The 18,687-nt window shown below is 35.6% G+C and overlaps 1 protein-coding gene across 1 annotated transcript in view; it reads left to right on the top strand.

The window, feature by feature from the left end:
- Window positions 1–317: 317 nt before the first annotated feature.
- Window positions 318–18,687, top strand: part of SDCBP (syndecan binding protein) — a 35,466-nt gene continuing 17,096 nt past the window's right edge. Inside the window, exons 1-3 of the mRNA XM_051970158.1 lie at window positions 318–449; window positions 9,748–9,813; window positions 12,354–12,432. Of these exons, the coding sequence (XP_051826118.1) occupies window positions 9,763–9,813; window positions 12,354–12,432 (130 nt within the window). The 5' untranslated portion in view covers window positions 318–449; window positions 9,748–9,762. The remainder of the gene's footprint in view (window positions 450–9,747; window positions 9,814–12,353; window positions 12,433–18,687) is intronic.

Raw genomic sequence — 18,687 nt, 5'->3', positions numbered from 1 at the left:
TCTAAGGATGGAGAAAAATATGTGGGCATGACTGCAAACGAAATCTGTGCCCCGGAAAGCAATTAGTCATTGCTTCGTGTGGGTTACCGGTGGTTTCCTCTGTCCTCAGGGGGGCGGAAGAATGAGAGCCAGAGTAGCGAACAGAAGGACTGCTTTATCAAAAACCACATCCCCTTCCTCCTTCCTCCACTTTTAGACTCTCTGCTTTAACTCAGTCCCATGTTGTCTTGGTAACCCTAAGGGTGGAGGAAATTGAGAGGCGAGAGTCACCTGATCTAGATGTCGGAGAGTGGTCTGCGCAGGCGGGGGGCGGGGCTTAGCGTGGGTGACGTAACTCTACCGCTGACTGATTGTTTAGTTCCCGGACTTCTCTCTTCCCTAAGGATCAGAAAACCGTTGTTGGGGAAAGCTGTCGAGGCTATTTGGAAGAGATCACAGACAAGACTCAGGTGAGCGGCAACTTTTAATGGGGGAGGAATAGTAGGATGTCCCCCAAACCCGGGCTCGGTGGATTTAGTGGAAGGGAACCTGAAGGACGCGTTCCTTGGGGCTCAGTCGGTGAACCCCCGGGTGGGGGCGGGGGCTTCTTCTCGAGGGGAGCCGCCCGCAGCTGATCCGGATCGGTCCCGGGCTCGTGAGGCCCTGGAGGGGAGGAGAAAGGGGGAGGAGGAAGGAGAAAGTGGCGGGATTTGAGGAGAGCAGAGTGGTGCGGGAAGTCCTGACGACCCCAGCTGGGCCAAGGACTTAGAGAGGAAGGGCGTGGGTTGCGCCGGGACAGTAGAGCTGGACCGGCCGCGCTCCTTGGTTGGGGAGGGGCGTCTTCTCCCTAATTCTTGTTATCTGTTGGAGGTTCTAGAGAAAATCCATAAAGAGAAAAAAAACATTCCAAAAGAATACGTTTGGTTCTATTTTGCCCCTCCTGCTCTTTGGGCGTCTCGGGTCTGGAGGGGGCGGGATGTTTGTTTAATGGGCGAAGCTCGAACCTCCTTCCCTAGACGAGCCGATTCCACAAACATTCCTTCACTGCAAAAACCTTAATTTTTGGAGAAGGTGGATCTCAGGGGAAGCACTGCTGGGTGTGGGTGCACAAAGCAATCCCCGGAGAGCTGGTGACTCAGAGCTTGAGGCTCAGTATCTTTCTAATAATAAGTGAAAGTGACCACATATTACTTAGATAAATAAAAATTATTTACACTGTTTAGTAGGTAGTACAGTGCCTGGCCCATAGTAGGCGCTTAATACATGCTTACTGAAATGTTTATTGAATCGAATAATTATATAAGGGACTCATAACTTGGACTTTTCATTTAAACTTAAATAGCAAAAAGTTTTGACAGGAATTTCTAAGGTTGTTTCAAAGGTTTATGTTTCCGAACATATTTTGTGCCAAATTCTAATGCGTATTAATTTCTGCTGCTAGCATATACTTGAAGGAAAAGAATACTAGAGACTTAAAAGAAAAAAAATTTCAATCAGTGACCCCTACGATAGTTATTAGTATAGTTTTTGGCCCATAGTAGGCACTTGATACAATGTTTCTTGATTTGACTTGGTTTTTTATAAGTTTCAATTCTGCCTCAAGTCTGTTTTATAAAGATTATGTTGCAATAGTTGCCAATGAACCCTACTCATTAGTTTTAGGGTTTCCTTTTTTCAGCAGATGTAAAGATCTTAGTTTTGAATAGTCATTTCACTTTTTTCTCGTTCTAGCTTGGGAATATAAGTGTACAAATGTAAAAATTATTGCTTCATAGTTCATTGGTTATCAATATTAGAGCTTGGTAGTTCTGCAAGACATTTGAATTGAATATTACAAAGTAAGTACTACAAAAAAGAAGAAAATTTCTCAGACTTTTCAAAAAATTATTCAGTAACCATAAAATTTTAATGTAAACTAAAATGTTGGCAAGGTTAATTTCTGGTATTTTATTGGATATTGCTAGGAAGGATAGGATACAGTGCTTCTGACCAAAATGGGAAAAATCTAATATTAGTAGACAGTTATTTATACTGTGGTTAAAAAACTTATCTCCTAAGAATCAACTTATCCACTAGATTGTTGGCAAAAGAGGTAGGTGAAATCTATATTCTTATCCTTTTTTTGGCATGTGTAACTATAAGAAAGTCACTTAACTTCTCTAGGCTTCAGTTTCCTTATCTATATTAAAAATGCCATTTCTCTTGTACTCTAAGGCTTGCAAAGCTCTTTATGTTCTCATTTGAGTTTTACAACAATCATTTGAGGTAGATAGTTATTGCCATGTTACAAATGAACAATCTCCCTCCCCAGATGGATGGGCTAGTGTTTTGCCCATGTTAAATGTTAAAACACCAATATTGTGTGGTAATTTGAAACAAAAGAAATACTTAAAGGGAGACTGATTGAGATCTAAAGATGTGAACTTCTTGAAACCAGTCTTAAATGAATAGGATCAGAAATCTTGAATTTGAATTTTAGAGGTCATTCTGTCACAAGCCCTTCATTTTTACAGGTGAGACAGAGACAGACAGATTGTTTCTTCAGTTAGCCAAGATCTCTAGCGAATTAGAAGGGAATACAGATGAGGAAATGGAGGCCCCAAAACATGATCACACAGCTACTAAGTGCTAGAGATGAGAGTTGAGCTTACTAAGTCTTCCTAACTTAAGTCTAGCATTGTTTTTACTATACAGTGTTGTCTTTCTGTAGGTTAGTTCAGATACATGGAACATGAAACTTCTGATTTTAAGAAAAATTACGTTTGTGGAACGTTATATTCTATTATATATATATATATATATATATATATATATATAATATATATATATATATATATATATATATATATATTATATATATATATATATATATATATGCAGTTTTCTATTGTCCTTTAGACAGTATTTTTCAAATGATGAAATAGGCAAATGAATAGGAAAATATTTTTGGGATAAGGTAGGAGACCCTGGCTTTGGGTTCTTGTTTCCAGTTATTTCTGAAATTTAATACCCATTTGACTACTTTCTTCTTACGTAAAAGGAAAGGATTGAATTAGATGATTTCTAGCAGTATGATCCTATTTTTTTTTTGACACTTGTTCCAAGAAGGAAGGTCATTATTCCCTCCCATTCTCCCCCTTAGTATCTTCCTTTAGTATTTATTTTATTCCAAGCTCATGCAAAGTTATCTTAATGATGTTTTTTTTATGTGAACATGTGATAACATTTAAGATTTAATGATTATTTCTGGAAATATTTTTTATGATGGTCACCTTTAGTTAAATGGACCATTTGCTAGTTTGTCAGAAGTAAACCAGTAGGTAAGTCTAAAAGACCTCAGGAAAGCAGTGGGTTTCTCTACTGTGCTTTGAACTTTTGGAAGGATAAAATAGCAATACATCAGATAAATGCTAAAATGTTATAAAAGGGAAACTATCTGAGGAAGGTCCTTGGAATTGGTAGGAAGGCTTACTTAATTACTTTTAAAATGTTTTGATTTTTAGCAATTGATTTTTTTTTTTTGGCCAATTTTACTATAGATGCTCCTCATAAATTCTCCTTATATCTCCTTTCCTGATCATAATAAAGAAACAACCAAATAAACAAACCTATGTACTAGTACCATAGTCTACTACTTCTTTACTAGAATAAGAGTATGCTTCATTATCAGTTTTTTGGAATTAAATTTGGACATTGTTTTTTATTTAATTTCGACACTTAGACACCCTCAGGTGATTATAATACACAAATAAACGTGAGAAAAGTCCTTCATAATATAATTGCTGGGTAGGAAAGAGAAAAGGACACATAAAAAGACATATAAGAAAGAAAATGCTGAGGACAAATTAAAGCAAAGTACAATAAAAAAATTAATATAAGTAGAGAGAATGGGGAAGAAGGGTGGGCATCAGAGAGATTTTTATAGAGAAGACATTATTTAGTTGGACTTTGAGAAGAACTTAATAGACAAATGAAGAGGAGAGTCCAAAATCTGAAGGGATATCATAATCAAAAACAAATATAGAGGGTGTAGCATGATACTTTTTGCAGAACCACAAAGAACAAGACCAGACTGAAACGTGAAGTTAGGCTGGAAAGGCTTTGGAACAAGAATTTGGAGGGCTTTGAATGCTAAAATCAATAGTTGGTACTTTTATAGTCAATAGGGAGTCATTGAAGAATTTATTTAGTAAAGGAGTCATGTGATCAGAGTTGTGTTTAAGGAAGATTACTTTGACATTATGAAGGAAGAAATGTAGAGAAACTAGAATGGAAAGAGGAATACAACTTTACAATGTTGCAGGCCTGAACTAAGATCATTGTAGTGATACTGGAAAGAAGAGGGCCTATGTGAATTATTGTATAGGTAAATATATAAATAATGTTGAAAAGTGGAATTTCAGTGAAAACAGAAGGGAAAGATAAGGAAACTCATATGGAAACAAATAACAGTAGGGGGACACAGTTTGTTTACCAGCTTTGATTTTTGTAGATGTTGTGACCTTCTAGCTCCAGGAACAATAATCGGAAACTCAAAATAAGATTAGGGAAGTGCCCAGCGTCATAGAGGAAAAAAGTCAGCTAGAGTTTCCCATCACAATTTTTAGTCAGAAAGAAGCAAGAGTCAGATCAGAAATTTTTTTGTTATGCTTGCATATTATAATTTTTATTTGTATTATGATTGGGCTTCTTGCTTCTCTTAAAGGAAGATTCAATTTAATAAACATTTAAATGTCTATTGTGTGCCAGGATTGTATAGAATGTTCAGGGAGAACTAGCACCTCTGGTGTGAGGGTTTGCCTGAGCCCTTTTCAGGGCTGCTCATCTATTTTTAATGTTCCCCTTCATCCAGCTCTTACCTATGGCTCCAAAAAGCTGTCAATGTGTGTACATTGGCTACATCCTGGTAAAAGGATCTTAGTAGACTCATAGGCCTCAGACTTAGGCTTAGGGAGTTATGGAAAAACCTACCCCAAGCAGTGAAGACTTCTCCTGTGGAATGACCAGATGAGAACAGTTAGTTCCAGGGCCATGAAAGCAGCTAATGCAGGTGAAATGGAGCCCTTAGACCTTGGTCAGACATTGAAGATACCAAAACCATTCATTGTATCCCTGGCCATTGCCAATTGTCTTGAATTTTATCTTGTCACTGATGCTCAATGACTGGAACAAATGGTGAGCACGATGACTTGCAACCTTGCATCACTTAAATCCAATTCATTGGCAAGTCCAGATATCACCCGGGGATGTCATTGGTGCCTTTGAAGGATGAACAACAAGAACCCAGAAACTTCTTGCCACTGTGCTAAGCCTTGGAGATATTAGATAAGAAAAAGATAGTACCTGCTCTCAAGGAATTTAAAATTTTAATAATCTAAGGGAAAGACTAAAGGAAGCTGAAAAAGGAGGGAGGAATCCCTGAGTTGGGGGCTTGTTCTATTCAATCAAATTGCAGATCCATTGATGGAAAGTGGAGAGTTACCTAGAAAGTTCAGAGATTGAGTTGTATCTTATTTTTAATTTTGCATTTGCCATGCTTATTTTAACCTTAATCAGAGTTGCTTAAGTGTCAGTACCCATAGACAACTTTCTAGATTAGTTGAAGTCCTGGTGTTCATCTCCATTGGTAGTGGAAGAGTCTCATCAAGGCCCCTTTTATCAATGAAATTAAAGGCTTGGACAAAAAAAAGTCTTACATAGTAGATATGTAATAATTATTTGGTTGAATGAGTGGACAAATAGAAGGATTAGAGATAACAGACTGTCACAAGTTACAATACAACTTTTCATTTATCATGCACTTGATGGTTTACAAATGCTTTACTTGCAAGAGCCAAGTAGGTAGTGAAGGATATGGTTAATTTGGAATTAGCACTCCTTTGAATTACTTTGCATGCTGTTTCTCGTCCGAGTTTCTATATAAACCAATCAGTCATTAAACATTAAGAGCCTACTTTGCAACAGGCATTGTGCTAAATTCTGGAATACAGAGACAAATAGCAATCCTTGTTCTCTAGACTTTCACAATCTAATAGGGGAAAGACAAGCAAGCCACTATGTACAAACAAGCTATATACAGGAAAACCAAAAAAACAGTCAAGAAAAGGAAGGCATTAGAATTGAAGGAGGGTTGAAAAAGGCATTCCTATAGGGATTTTAATTGGAGCTTAAAGAATACCAGGAAGTCAGTGGGTGGAGTTAAGGAGGGAGAGCTTTTTTGGCTTGAGAGACTGCCAGAGAAAATACCTAGAGCCAAGAGTTTTAGTGCTTTGTTCTTAGAACTGCCAACAGAACCCTATTAACTAGATTAGAGTATGTGTTATGGAGTAAGGTGTAAGAAGATTGAGAAGGTTATGTTATGAAGGGCTTTGAAAACTGAACAGAATTTTGTATTTAATCCTAGGAGACCAAACAGAACCACTGGAATTTCTTTCTTCTTTCTTTTTTTTCTTTTTTTCTTTTTTTTTCTGAGGCAATTGGGATTAAGTCACTTGCCCAGGGTCACACAATTAGGAAGTGTTAAATGTCTAAGGCTAGATTTGAACTCAAGTTCTCCTGAATTCAGGGCTGGTGCTCTATCCACTGCACCACCTAGCTGCCCCATCACTGGAATTTGTTAAGGAGGGGGGGAAGACATGCTTTAGGCAGTTGACTTTAGTGGCTGGATGGAGGATGAATTAGAGGAAGAATTTTGAGGCAGGTGGACTCACCAATTGGCTATTGCAATAGTTTAAGCATGAGATAATGAGGGCATGCATCAAAGAGACGTCTATATGACAAAGATGTTGTAAAGGTGAAGTTAGCAGACCTTGGTAACAATTTGACTAGAAGGGATGAGAGAGAAAGAGAGGAGAAGGAGAAGGAAAGAGAAAAGAAGAGGTGGGGGGGAGAGAGAGGGAGGGAGGGAAGAAGGGAGGGAATGAGAGAGGAAGAGAGAGAGAGAGAGAGAAGGAGGGAGGGAGGGAGAGAAGAAGGAGAGGGAGGGAAGAAGAGAGGGAGAGAGGGAAGAAGGGAGGAGGGGAAGAAAGAGGGAGAGAGAAAAAAAATCCAGGATGACTCCTACATTGTGAGCTTGAGGGATAGAAAGATGTAATTTTTGTTGTTCAGTCATGTCCAACTTTTTCACCACCCCCATTTGGGGTTATCTTGACAAAGATACTGGAGTGTTTGTCATTTCCTTCTCCAGCTCATTTTACAGATGTGGAAACAGAGCAAAAGGGTTTAAGTGATTTGCCTAGAGTTACAGTTAGTATGTGTCTGAGCTTGTATTTGAATTCAAAGACAGGACTTCCAGCCAGCAGGCCTGGCTGTATGCCATAGGGAAGTTAGTAGTAGGGGAGATTTGGTGGGAAAGATAATGAGTTTCATTTTGAACATGTTGAGTTTAAGCTTTTTTACTGGATATTCAGAGATGTTTGAAAGGCAGTTGGAAATGTGAGATTGGAGAACAGCAGAGATACTGAGACAGGATGTTTAGACTTAAACAACTAGATGGTTCAGTAGGCAGAGTACTGGGTCCTGGAATCAGGAGGACCTGGAGTTCTGCCCCCGATACTTATACAAAATAAATATAATGTAGTTTAGGGACAGGGCACTACTAGTTGGGAAGCAAGAAAGATTTCTTGTGGAAGATAGTGTTTGAGCAGAGACTTAAATATTGATAAAATATTGTCTTTGGTTTATCTGCTTGTAGGCTGTATTTTTATATAGGTTTTCATCAAAATTTTCATCTTGGAGCATTTTTCTAATATTCTCTGTCACCCAATACTTTGAGAGTGTTCCTTACCTTTACCACCCCCTGCTGCCCAGATGTGGGCCCAGGCCAAACTGTTGGGTGTCTTTTATCCCCTGGTGTTGGGGAATATAACATGGCTAGCTGGGGTTTAGCTCTCTGCCCTGAGTACCTTTGTTTTAGAACTATGCTAGTGTGGGTTTCCTGCTCTCATTGCCTCAGTCCTAATGTTTTATTCTACTCATGTCCCTGCCTTCTTGACCTGTGAGCAATGGGTGGAGCATACCTTCCATCTTTCACTCCTTTCCTTTTTCCTTGAAGGAAGCAATGCTTATTGCTTCTTGCTCTTTTGGAGTAATAGTATAAGGTGTTAAGAGCAGAATCACATGGTGTTTTCCTAGAACTACAGTCTAAATAAAACCTCTGGTATTCATATATAAAGTTATTACCATGTGTAGTGGTAGTAGTGGTAAATAAACATGGAGATATTTCTTTTTGTGGATTCAGAATTTTAGAATGTAAATTTATCTTCTGTAGATTCAGACACAACATGTGCCCTAGCTTATCCCCACATGGTATTGCTTTCTTCTATGGCTTTTATATTGTGAAAGCTTTTTCATTTCACATAGCTTAGAGGTAGTGAGTATGGTGACATTTAAAATGTTGTTCTTAAATTTTTATGGATCAATATTATGCCCAGATGATTGTGGTTAATGGTAATGCTTCCATTCCAACACATTTTATATGTTGCATTCTTAATGATATTTTGAGACCTATTTTTGTGGTATGGAAATATACTAAAAGTTGCTGTTATGTCTTGCTAAGTCCATGATAGATAGTGATCGGTTATGGTTTCTCCTACTTTATATAGTCTGCAATGATCAGTAAATTGAAGGACCTTAGAATAATTCGTAATTTCTGGTGGTGATGACTTGATCCTGGATTGCTATAATAAGTTCTTCTCTGTCCATGAATAAATCAACATGGTTCTACTTGAATCTTTACTTCCTTTGTTGACTTGCTTTAAAAAAAAAAAATTCATATTGATATTGCCTATAGAGACCGTTTTGATTTTTCTCTTCTATCTTATTCAGTTCTTTCTAGAGCAGGGGCTCTTTGCTGGAAGTTCATGGTTTTTAAAAAATATTTTAACAATATTTCAATATTAATTGGTTTCTTTTCTAATTCAATATATTTTATGCATTTTAAAACATCCTAAGGAAAGGTCCATAGGTTTCCCCAGATTGAAAAAAAGGATTCATGTTGGAATATTAATAAGAATATTTTACCTAAAGATAAACCATTTTTTGATCACATTCAGTAAATCCAGTTGGTTAGCATATTGTCATATAACAACATATTGCTATCATTATTGTTGTTAGTCTTCTTTTTTATGGACTTCAAATAGAAATGGCCTTGGGAAAAGATGCTATTCTACTTTCCTGTTGAATGGTCTACATAGCATTGGATAAGTTAGCAAAATAACTTTTTTCAGTTAAATAGAAGTATTTGGATATGCTTTAATTTTCTTACTTTCCCATTTCATGCTGCATAACCTCCATTCACCAGACTTTTATATTTTTTGAGATGCAAGTTAACAGCTCTAATGCAATTTATAGTGGTAGAGAATTCTGTAAGAGCATTGAAAAATTGCTACTCTCCCAGAATCATATAGCCAGCAAGGACTAGAAGCAGTATTTGAACTCCTGTCTTTCATTGTTAATGCTATCTACTCATTATGCCATACTGCCTCTCACATATAAATAGTAGGCTTAAAAAATATTAATGTTCGGATATTTTATGTATTTAGTTTTAGATAGCAACAGCTTAGTTGTGAATTGTATTATTCTTCCATCATTTGATCTGCAATAGGATGTAATTATTGTCTTAAATATTTCTTATGGTAACTTTATGAACATGTGGCTTTACTGTATCTTTTTATAAAATAGGACTTTAAAATAACCACAATTGTATTGTTTTTAAAGGCTTTTCCAAGTTACTTAGAGGATTTAACATTTTTCTTCTTCTTTTTTTAGTAAAACTCTGCAAAAATGTCTTTATATCCATCACTTGAAGACCTGAAAGTAGATAAAGTAATTCAGGTATGTTTTAAGTATATTTTTCTTTTACTTACTTTCTTTCTTTCTGAGGGATAGAAAGTGTAGGAGGGAGGGGGTTACTATAAATATTTTTGATATAAAATGAAGAATTAAGAGTGAGTGTTAGAAGAAAAATACTAAAAGTGTATTTTTATTTCCTTTTACCTAACCTTACTCTGCAAAGTTTCTGTGAACTGATTCTTCTCACAAAGCTTTTGAAAGTTTGACACCTTTATTTATAACATTAACTATGGTATTACCTGCATGTATTTGTTCTCTTTTATAAAATTATATATTTATTCTAATACAATGCAACTGTTTTCTACTTTAATCTGGGTAGGTAAGCTGAGGCACCTCAGTGACCATCTGGGGCAACTTTTTCATCACAAAATAATTTTCAGGATAACACATCTGACACATGAGAGTTATCTAGCTAGTCTTTGCTTGTAAATCCACATTGAGACAACACTTTTCACTTTGGAATAGTTCTAGTTAGGAAGTTTTTTCGTGATATTAAGTTCACTTTTGACAGCTTTATATGAATGGGATAAAACCTGTGGCAGGATGACCATCCGATAGGCTATTGAAGGAATCCAAGCATGAAGTGATCGGAGCTTGTAAGGAAGGGAGCATTTGTTATGTTTGTGATGAAATAAAGTCATCAGGCCTTGGACAAATTGAATATAGGAGTTGAGAGAGAGGAGTTAAGGATGCCACCAGTCTAGGTTGGAAGGCTGTTGCTGTTTGACATGGAAATACAGAAGTTAGGAAGAGAGGAAAGTTTTGTGGGAAAATAATAAAATCAGCCTGGACATATGGGTTTAAAACATCTGTGAGACATTGAGTTATGAAATGGGTCAGTGGACAAAGTTCTAGCTCTGGTGTCAGGAAGACCTGAATTCAAATATGGCCTCAGTAGCATTGTGACCTTAAGCAAGTCACTTAACCTCTGTTTGTTTTAATATACTAGAGAAGGAAATAGCAAACTCTGGTATCTTTGCCAGGAAAACCCTATGGATAACACTGGCATGCTATCATCCATGGGGCCATGAGGAATTAAGACACTCTTGAACAATAAGATATTGCAAGGTTAGCAGAGAGGTATGGATGATTAGTGAATCCTTAATAGCTGATGGGATCTCATTACTAAGTGAATAAGATAGAGAGAAAAGAGAATAAGACTCAGGACACAGATCCCCATGGGACACTTATACCATTAGTAAGGATAAGCTGGATGAAGATCCAGCACAGGAAATTGAAAAGAGAGATCAGATATTCATTCAGCTTGTACTTTGTATTGTGTAATATACCGTGATAGACGTTAGGATATATACAAAGACATCACATTCCTGTCTTCAGAGAGTTTAGTAAGGGAAGTAAGACAGGGATGCAAAGAATCATAATACAAAAAACAATGTAAGTGAACAAAAGTATAAAGTGTTCTGGCAGTTTTGAGAAAAGTTAGATCATTTCTGAGACTTACTTAATTAAGGTATGTCCCGTGTTCAGGAGAATGTTTTTCCACATCCAGCTAGCCCTGACGTTCTCTACTTGCTGTTTTTGTGGAGCTAATATCTGGAGATATTTGCACTTCATACCCCCTCCTGGGTCTTTCTTGGGTCTTCTTGGGTTATCCCAGGAAGACTCCTGTTCTGTCCCAAGTTGTCTTTGTTTTTCACCAATCTATTTTCTCCCTGAGGCATAAATTCTTTCTGTTAGTGGGGAAATCTGGAAAGCTTGGGATTTTCTGATCTAATCTACCATCTTCCCAGAATCCTGTCCTCTATTTTATTTTTTCCAAAGCTAAGGTCATTTTTCACTAAAGATATTAGCTTCACTTTGTTCTAAAATGAGGGTTAGGTCTCAGTAAGTGATTTAGGAGGCACAAATACCTCAATTAACTTTGACACAAATCTTATCATTTTTCTAATCAGCCCCTATATTGTCTCTTTCTTTTAGTAACATCAGTGAGGAGAACTAGAGTGCTGGTTCTTCCTTATCAGTTGTAGGAAAGAAGTGCCAAATCTCGGTGCACATACAAAAGAGGGATAATTTTTGTTGTTGTTGGACATAGTTCTGTGAACTAATAAGTAGTCACAAAATCTCAGGCATGATGTGATCTCTGGAATCTGAGCCCTATGGACTCAAAAATGGAGTTTAAGAATCTTTTCACCGAATGCTAAATTTATAGTGAAATAAATGACTAAGAAAATGTGGCACATAACACTTCTGATTGTGTACTTAATTTTTATATATATGTATATTTATATCTTAATCCTTTGTTTTAGGATGCCAGAATTTGTTTTAGTTTCATTAAAAGTTAATGAAGAAATTATAAGTTAAGTGTATTTTACTGTTTTCATCTACTTAGGCTGAAGAGTCTTTGAAAGAAATGATGTTACTACTTAGAAGCTTAAAAGAATGATTTCCTGAAGTAGTTGTAAGGCTTTCAATTTATGTTGAAGTAATGATTATTTTGTAATAATAACTGATTTTCTTAATATACAGTTTATAATGTGTATTTCTGCTTTTCCTTCATTCAGGCTCAGACAGCCTTTTCTGCAAACCCTGCCAGTACAGCAGTTTTGTCAGATGCCTCTGCCCCCATTTCTCAAGATGGAAGTAAGTAGCCATAGTTCTAAATTTTTCTAGAAGACATGGTAAATTAAAATTTTAAGTTGGAATCTGAAAATTTGGGTTCAAGTTCCTGTTCTAAGATTTACTAACTTTGTGACCATAAGTTTGTGACCATGTTTCCTTATCTTTAAAAGGGTGATTTTATTTGAACTTTCTATTTTTCAGTGATTCTGTGTGGGGAATGCTTTGCTTATGTTAGTTTACAGAACTATTGAAATATAGAACATGAAAATCTTTCAGATTTTCAATTTTTTAAGTTTCAGAAAGATTATTGGAAACATTTTAAGAAGAAATATTGAAATTTCAAACTATAACAAAGTACTTCTATCACATTTAATAGTGACTTTTTTGCTGAATCATGAATATGAATTATGATTAATAATAATAATAATAATAACCTTATCATCTTGGTGGCATCCAAGCCCCTGAAAACAAGAATCCCCAGTATGCCATTTCTGATTTAAAATGGTCTCAAAACCCGTCACCATTCTGGTTGCAGGTCTCTAGATACTCTCCATTAGTTTCCTTTTTTAAAATGTAGTGCCTATAACTGAACATGTACTGCATTTCTGATCTGATTGTGGCAAAGTCATATAGTGGGACAAAGTATCTTGGATCACATTGGCTTTTTTTTTCTTGCTCGACATAACAGCTGATTCATTGAGCTTATGTTCATTAAAATCCTCTAAAATCTTTTTCATACTGGTGCCTAATCATGCATTTTCCATCCTGTTCTTGTGATACTGATTTTTTTTAACCCATGCATTCCTTTTAAATATCATCTTAATTAGATTTAGGCCACTATTCTGACCTGTCATTTTTTTGGATCCTTTGATAGATAGTGTTACCTGTCCCTTCTAGCTTTGTGTCATCTGCAAATTTGATGAGAATTTTCTTAGCTTTTATTTAAGCCCTTAGTAAAATTGTGAAATAACACATGTGAAATAACACAAGCTTAAAGATTTTTGGAGTACACTACTGGAAACTTCCGCCAAATTGACATCAAATTATTGCTAATTTTAAAGTTCAGCCATTTAACTAATTCTGAATATATGTGAGTGTGTAGCTATTATGACCTCTAGTTCAGAGGGGTTATCAAACTCAAATCTGCAGAACTCCAAGTACCTCTAGAACCAGATAAAATGTTATCAGGAAATGTTTAACAAAAGTAAAAATATAGCACAACCTGGATAATGTTAATTTTGGGGTAACCTAAAGGGGGATGTTTCTATTTGAGTTTGATACTACTCAAATCTAGCCCAACTCTTTTCATATATACATATGTATATGTATATTCCCCTCCCCCCCCCTCCCCCAACAGGCAATTGGGGTTAAGTAACTTGCTCAGGGTCACACAGCTAAGAAGTATTAAGTGTCTGAGGTTGAATTTGAACTTGGGTCCTCCTGACTTCAGGGCTAGTGCTCTATTCACTGGTCCATCTAGCTGTTCCTCCATATATATATACATACATACATACATACATACATATATATATATATATGTTGGGGTTTTTTTTAAGCAAGAATAAAGCATTAGATACTTTCCAGTGCCTTATTTTAAGATAGTTAAGATAGTTAGATTATCCTTATAATATTTTCCAGGCTACCAGTTTAATTTTCAAATATTTAGTTGAATATTCAAGTACTAACTTCATCAAAAGAAATACATTTTGTCCTTCATGATCTGCACTTGATGAAGCCAAGCTTGCTTTTTGAAATTACTGCTTCATTTCCTGGTTGTTTACTAATTGTATTCTTTAATATTCTTTTTCAAAATTCTGCTGGTAATTGAAATGAAGTTTCCTCGCCTGTAGTTAGACTGAGTTCTTTTCTCCTTTTTGAAAATATGGTCAATGTTTGTCCTTCTCTGTTCCTGCAGTGCCTCTAATATTCTTCATGATCTGTCAAATATATAATTGATAGAGATTTATCAATTGTATTTCCCAGTTCTCTTAGTTCTCATCTCAAATTGCTTTTATCTTTATGTGGCTTGGTTTCCAGTCTTCCAACCATACTGTTCACTTTCCTGTGGACATATTCCAATTTATCATTGTCTCTTTTAAAATATAAAAAGATAGAATTGCATTAGCTCATGTGCTAGCCATGTTATAAAACATTGCTATCTTATACTGAATTCACAAGTCACTAAAAGCCTAACTTGTTCAAAAAATAGGTATTTTTTTTTGTCCAAACCTATGCTTTTATCATTATAGATAAGATTTCAATATTGACCATATTGCTGTCAATGTAGCTTTTCAGCTCATCTGTTAAGAGTCTTTTTGCTTGAGACACTGAGAGGCCATTTGGCTTTACTATGATCACTTAGATATTATAGAATATATGTGAGTGTGTAGCTATTATATGTCAGTGTCATGATGTGAAATCCCAGTGTGCCTGACTTCAAGACTTAAATTTGGGGTAGGGGAAAATGTCCAGGGGTTTTGTAAAGTGCAATACACTGGCTGAATGGTCATCCTTAAAACAGGGAAACTGGGATTTCATATCATGTCATTGACATCTACTAATTACACAGCCCCAGATATTTATTTTTTTACTGTATATCTCTGTATCTATAACTAATATATACAATCTAACATTTTCCATTTATCCCTATTAAATTGCAATTTACTTTATATGGTTCATTGTTTGAGATTGTTGAGATATTTTTGGATTGATGAAAGCACTCATCTGTTGCATTAATTGCTCCTAGCTTTATGTTATCCAAAAATTTGGTAATATGCATATGACTTCTGTTCCATTTTTGTATATCATTGATATCAGAGTAGTGAAAGCACTGTACTTCTATCCACAAAAGTCCTCCAAACAGACCAAAAAAATGTATTAGGCCAAATCTTGATGGGGATATCTAAAAGAAGTCTCAATGAATCTGTTGTCTGAAGAGAAAGAGAGGGCTTCTGACCCTGGAGATTGGATTAAGCAGGAGCATATCATGGGCAGAGCATTCTAGCATCCAGGGAAAGATAGTACAATAGGAAGTCCTAGCCTCAGTTTTGTCCCCCACCTAATTCTGGGTCATAGATCTAGAGTGAACTGAGTGAAATAATGTGTACAGAAATAGTGTTCCAGGGTCGGGATGGAGGGTAGGGGAGAGTTTCGGGTGGTATAAAGAGGAAAGAGACAATTCAGAAGCAAGTATAGCAGTGGTTTGGCTCAGTTTCAACATCTAGTTCATTCTGCAGAAGAATAATTGGGATAGGAATTCCACACCAATGACTTGGTTGAGTTATGGTTGAGTCACTTTGAACCAGCAGAGATTCCAAGTTAGCTTCAAGAGAATTAGTATACCATCATTCTACTTTTGTTCAGATCAAAACTCAGTTCAAAAACTTGGAAGAGCTTAGAACAATGGATGCCTTAGATCAAATCGTTTTGGAAATGAAAATTTGAAGGTTCCTAGACTGTCCCTAAGATCCTAGAATACCACAGAAATAGTGTTCCAGGGTAGAAACACTCAGTACCTAAGGAAAGAGCAATAGGATTGTCCTAGATCTTCCTTTTAGAAGAGTGATAAAGCCTAGCCCTTACATAAAGTCCAGAGGCAGGGAAGCGGCTATGGAGATTGGGCAAACAAACAAAAAAACCTACTATAATGAGCTGTTATAGTGGAAGCAATGATCAATATATAGAAGATGATAACTTCAAAATATTTCTATATTTAATAATAGTGTCTTGGGTGGGGGGAACTTGTACAGAAACTAAACTAGAATTCATAGTAGAAATGAAGCAAGAGGTTTTATTTTAAATTAAAAATGTTTTTATAAATGAAATGAAAGAATTGGACAGCGAATTAATGACTTTGTACAAGTGGCCCAACCAGCACACAAGAAAACTGTCCAAATCTCTTAGAACCAAAGGCCAAAATAGAAACAGAATCCAATGGTGACTTTAGAAGAAACTCTAAAATAAAAACTCCCACAAACATCATAACCAAAACTCATAGCTTCCAAGTCAAAAAAAAAAAAAAAAAAAAAAAGCTAGAAATAGAATGAAAGAATTCAAGTACCAGGGAATCACATTTAGGAGGACCTCATATGATTTAGCAGTCACCTCTACAAGGAATGGAGAACTTGGCAATGGATGTTTCAGAAGACAAATAATAAGGGGCTCATTTTTAATAAAAATAAATAAATAAAAATTTGTGCCAAGTTTCTCCCTCCCTCTCTCACCCCTCTCCTTGAAAAGGTATGCAGTATGATACTTATTATACATGTGATGTCATGCAAAACATATTTCCATGTTTGTGATGCTGCATAATAAAACAAAGACAAAAAAAAGTTTAAAAATTAAAAAAAAAAAAAAAAGGAAAAGTGGTTTATATCCAAGAATAAGTTATCCAGCAAAACTGAATATAGCTGTAGCATTATATAACATTTTCATTACATTGGGAAAGATGAAAGAGAAAACTTCTAAGTATTCCTGATGTTAAGATCACAACTGCATAGAAACTTTGGTCAAAAGCAAGAATTGAGAAACATAAATAGGCAAACAGGAATAAATAATGATAGTAGACTAAACAAGGATAAACAGTTTCATTCTAATATAGATGATATATACGTTCTCTCTAAGTGCTAATATTATCCTAGTCAGAAGAAATCTAAGTAGACAAGATTTAGGAGTAATTGTTATATTTTGATTATCTTAAAAGAAGAATGAAAGGAGGGGAATAGGGAGGAGAGAATGGGGGAACTACTTATACTAGAACCCCACTCTTTCTGAAATTGTTAAAGGAAGAATACACATACATGGAAGTGGGCACAGATATGTGTTTCATTCAGCAGGGCAATAGCAAAGGGGGAGGAGGAATAAGAGAGAGTAAGTGAAGGACTTAAGGTCCTAAGCAAAAAAAAGAAAAGGAAAGGAAAAAACCTCTTAATGATGTATAAAAATGTTACTATCTTGATGGAAAAGAATGGGGGACTGGGGCAGGAATGGGTGAACCAGTTGTGATAGATAAATGTGCTGAAATATCATTGTGTTGTAAGAAATAATTAAGGGGATGGATTTACATGTGAATTCTATCAAACATTTAAAGAACAATTAATTTCAATACTATGCAAACTATTTGGAAAGATAGGGAAAGAAGGAGTCCTACCAAATTCCTTTTTATGACACAGATATGGTGCTGATACCTAAATCAAATAGGGTGAAAACAAAGAAATAATTAAGGGGATGATTTTAATGAAACTTGGGAAGACCTGGATTTGGATGATCTTAATTTCTAGTGAAGTAAATGAAGCTAAAAAAACAATTTGTACAATGATGGCAATATGGTAAAAGCAAACAGTTTTGATAGAATTAGTAACTCTTAGTATAATGTGTAATGACTAACTAATTCCAGAGGGGTAATGATTAAACATGCTATCCATCTTCTGATAGAGAGGTGAAGGATTTATAGAACAGAACAAGACATTTTTTTTCAGACATGATTAATATGGAAATTAGTTTGACCATGTAATCAGGTTTGTTTTTAATTCTTAAGTGTGTGGTTTTTTTGGAAGGAGGGCAGATTGTAAGATGAGAGGACAGGTTTTTGCTGATTGAAAAAGTTTTTTTTAAAAATCATTCATTAAAACATTAAACAGAATGTAGAATCAATTTAGCCTATCATATTTAACTTCATTTATTTTTATGTAATATAAAGACTAATCTGTGTTTTATATGTGTATATGTGTGTGTATATATGTTTATGTGTATTTACTTACCTACATATACACATATGTTTATGTGTGTGTATATGTGTGTATACACACACACATACATACATACATATCTATCTATCTATAGTAATTTTTAGAACTTGGTGATCCATTGAACATGGAGATGCAGATCAGCCTTGCTGGGGCAAGTTTCCGTACCAGTGAGTTCCTCACAAGGGTGAAAGAATAAATCTCAACCAGTAGATTGTTTTACTTAAGTAACTACAAAAGCTGTAAATCATAGGAAGTAAGGTTGTTATGGGGTAGTTTGGTAATTATCAAGGAAAAATCCTTTCTATTCTTAAATCTGGAGCAGTGGTGCTATTTAATTTCATATAGCATGTGTCTCATCCTCTTTTGTGTTGTTTTTCTTCTTCCCCTTTCCCACCCCCCAACTAGAAGTATTGAATACTCCTATTGAAATGTCACATCTAATACTCTATAGGTAGGAAGCTTAGAGAAGCTGCCTTACTTGCTTTATCTTGTTTTAACCTGAACATTATTCTTCTTGAAAGTTACTTAG

The sequence above is a fragment of the Antechinus flavipes genome, chromosome 1 (genome assembly GCF_016432865.1).
Source record: "Antechinus flavipes isolate AdamAnt ecotype Samford, QLD, Australia chromosome 1, AdamAnt_v2, whole genome shotgun sequence".
Classification (NCBI taxonomy): domain Eukaryota; kingdom Metazoa; phylum Chordata; class Mammalia; order Dasyuromorphia; family Dasyuridae; genus Antechinus; species Antechinus flavipes.
Note: the sequence above shows the minus strand (reverse complement) of the source record. Positions and strands in the feature narration are given on the sequence as shown.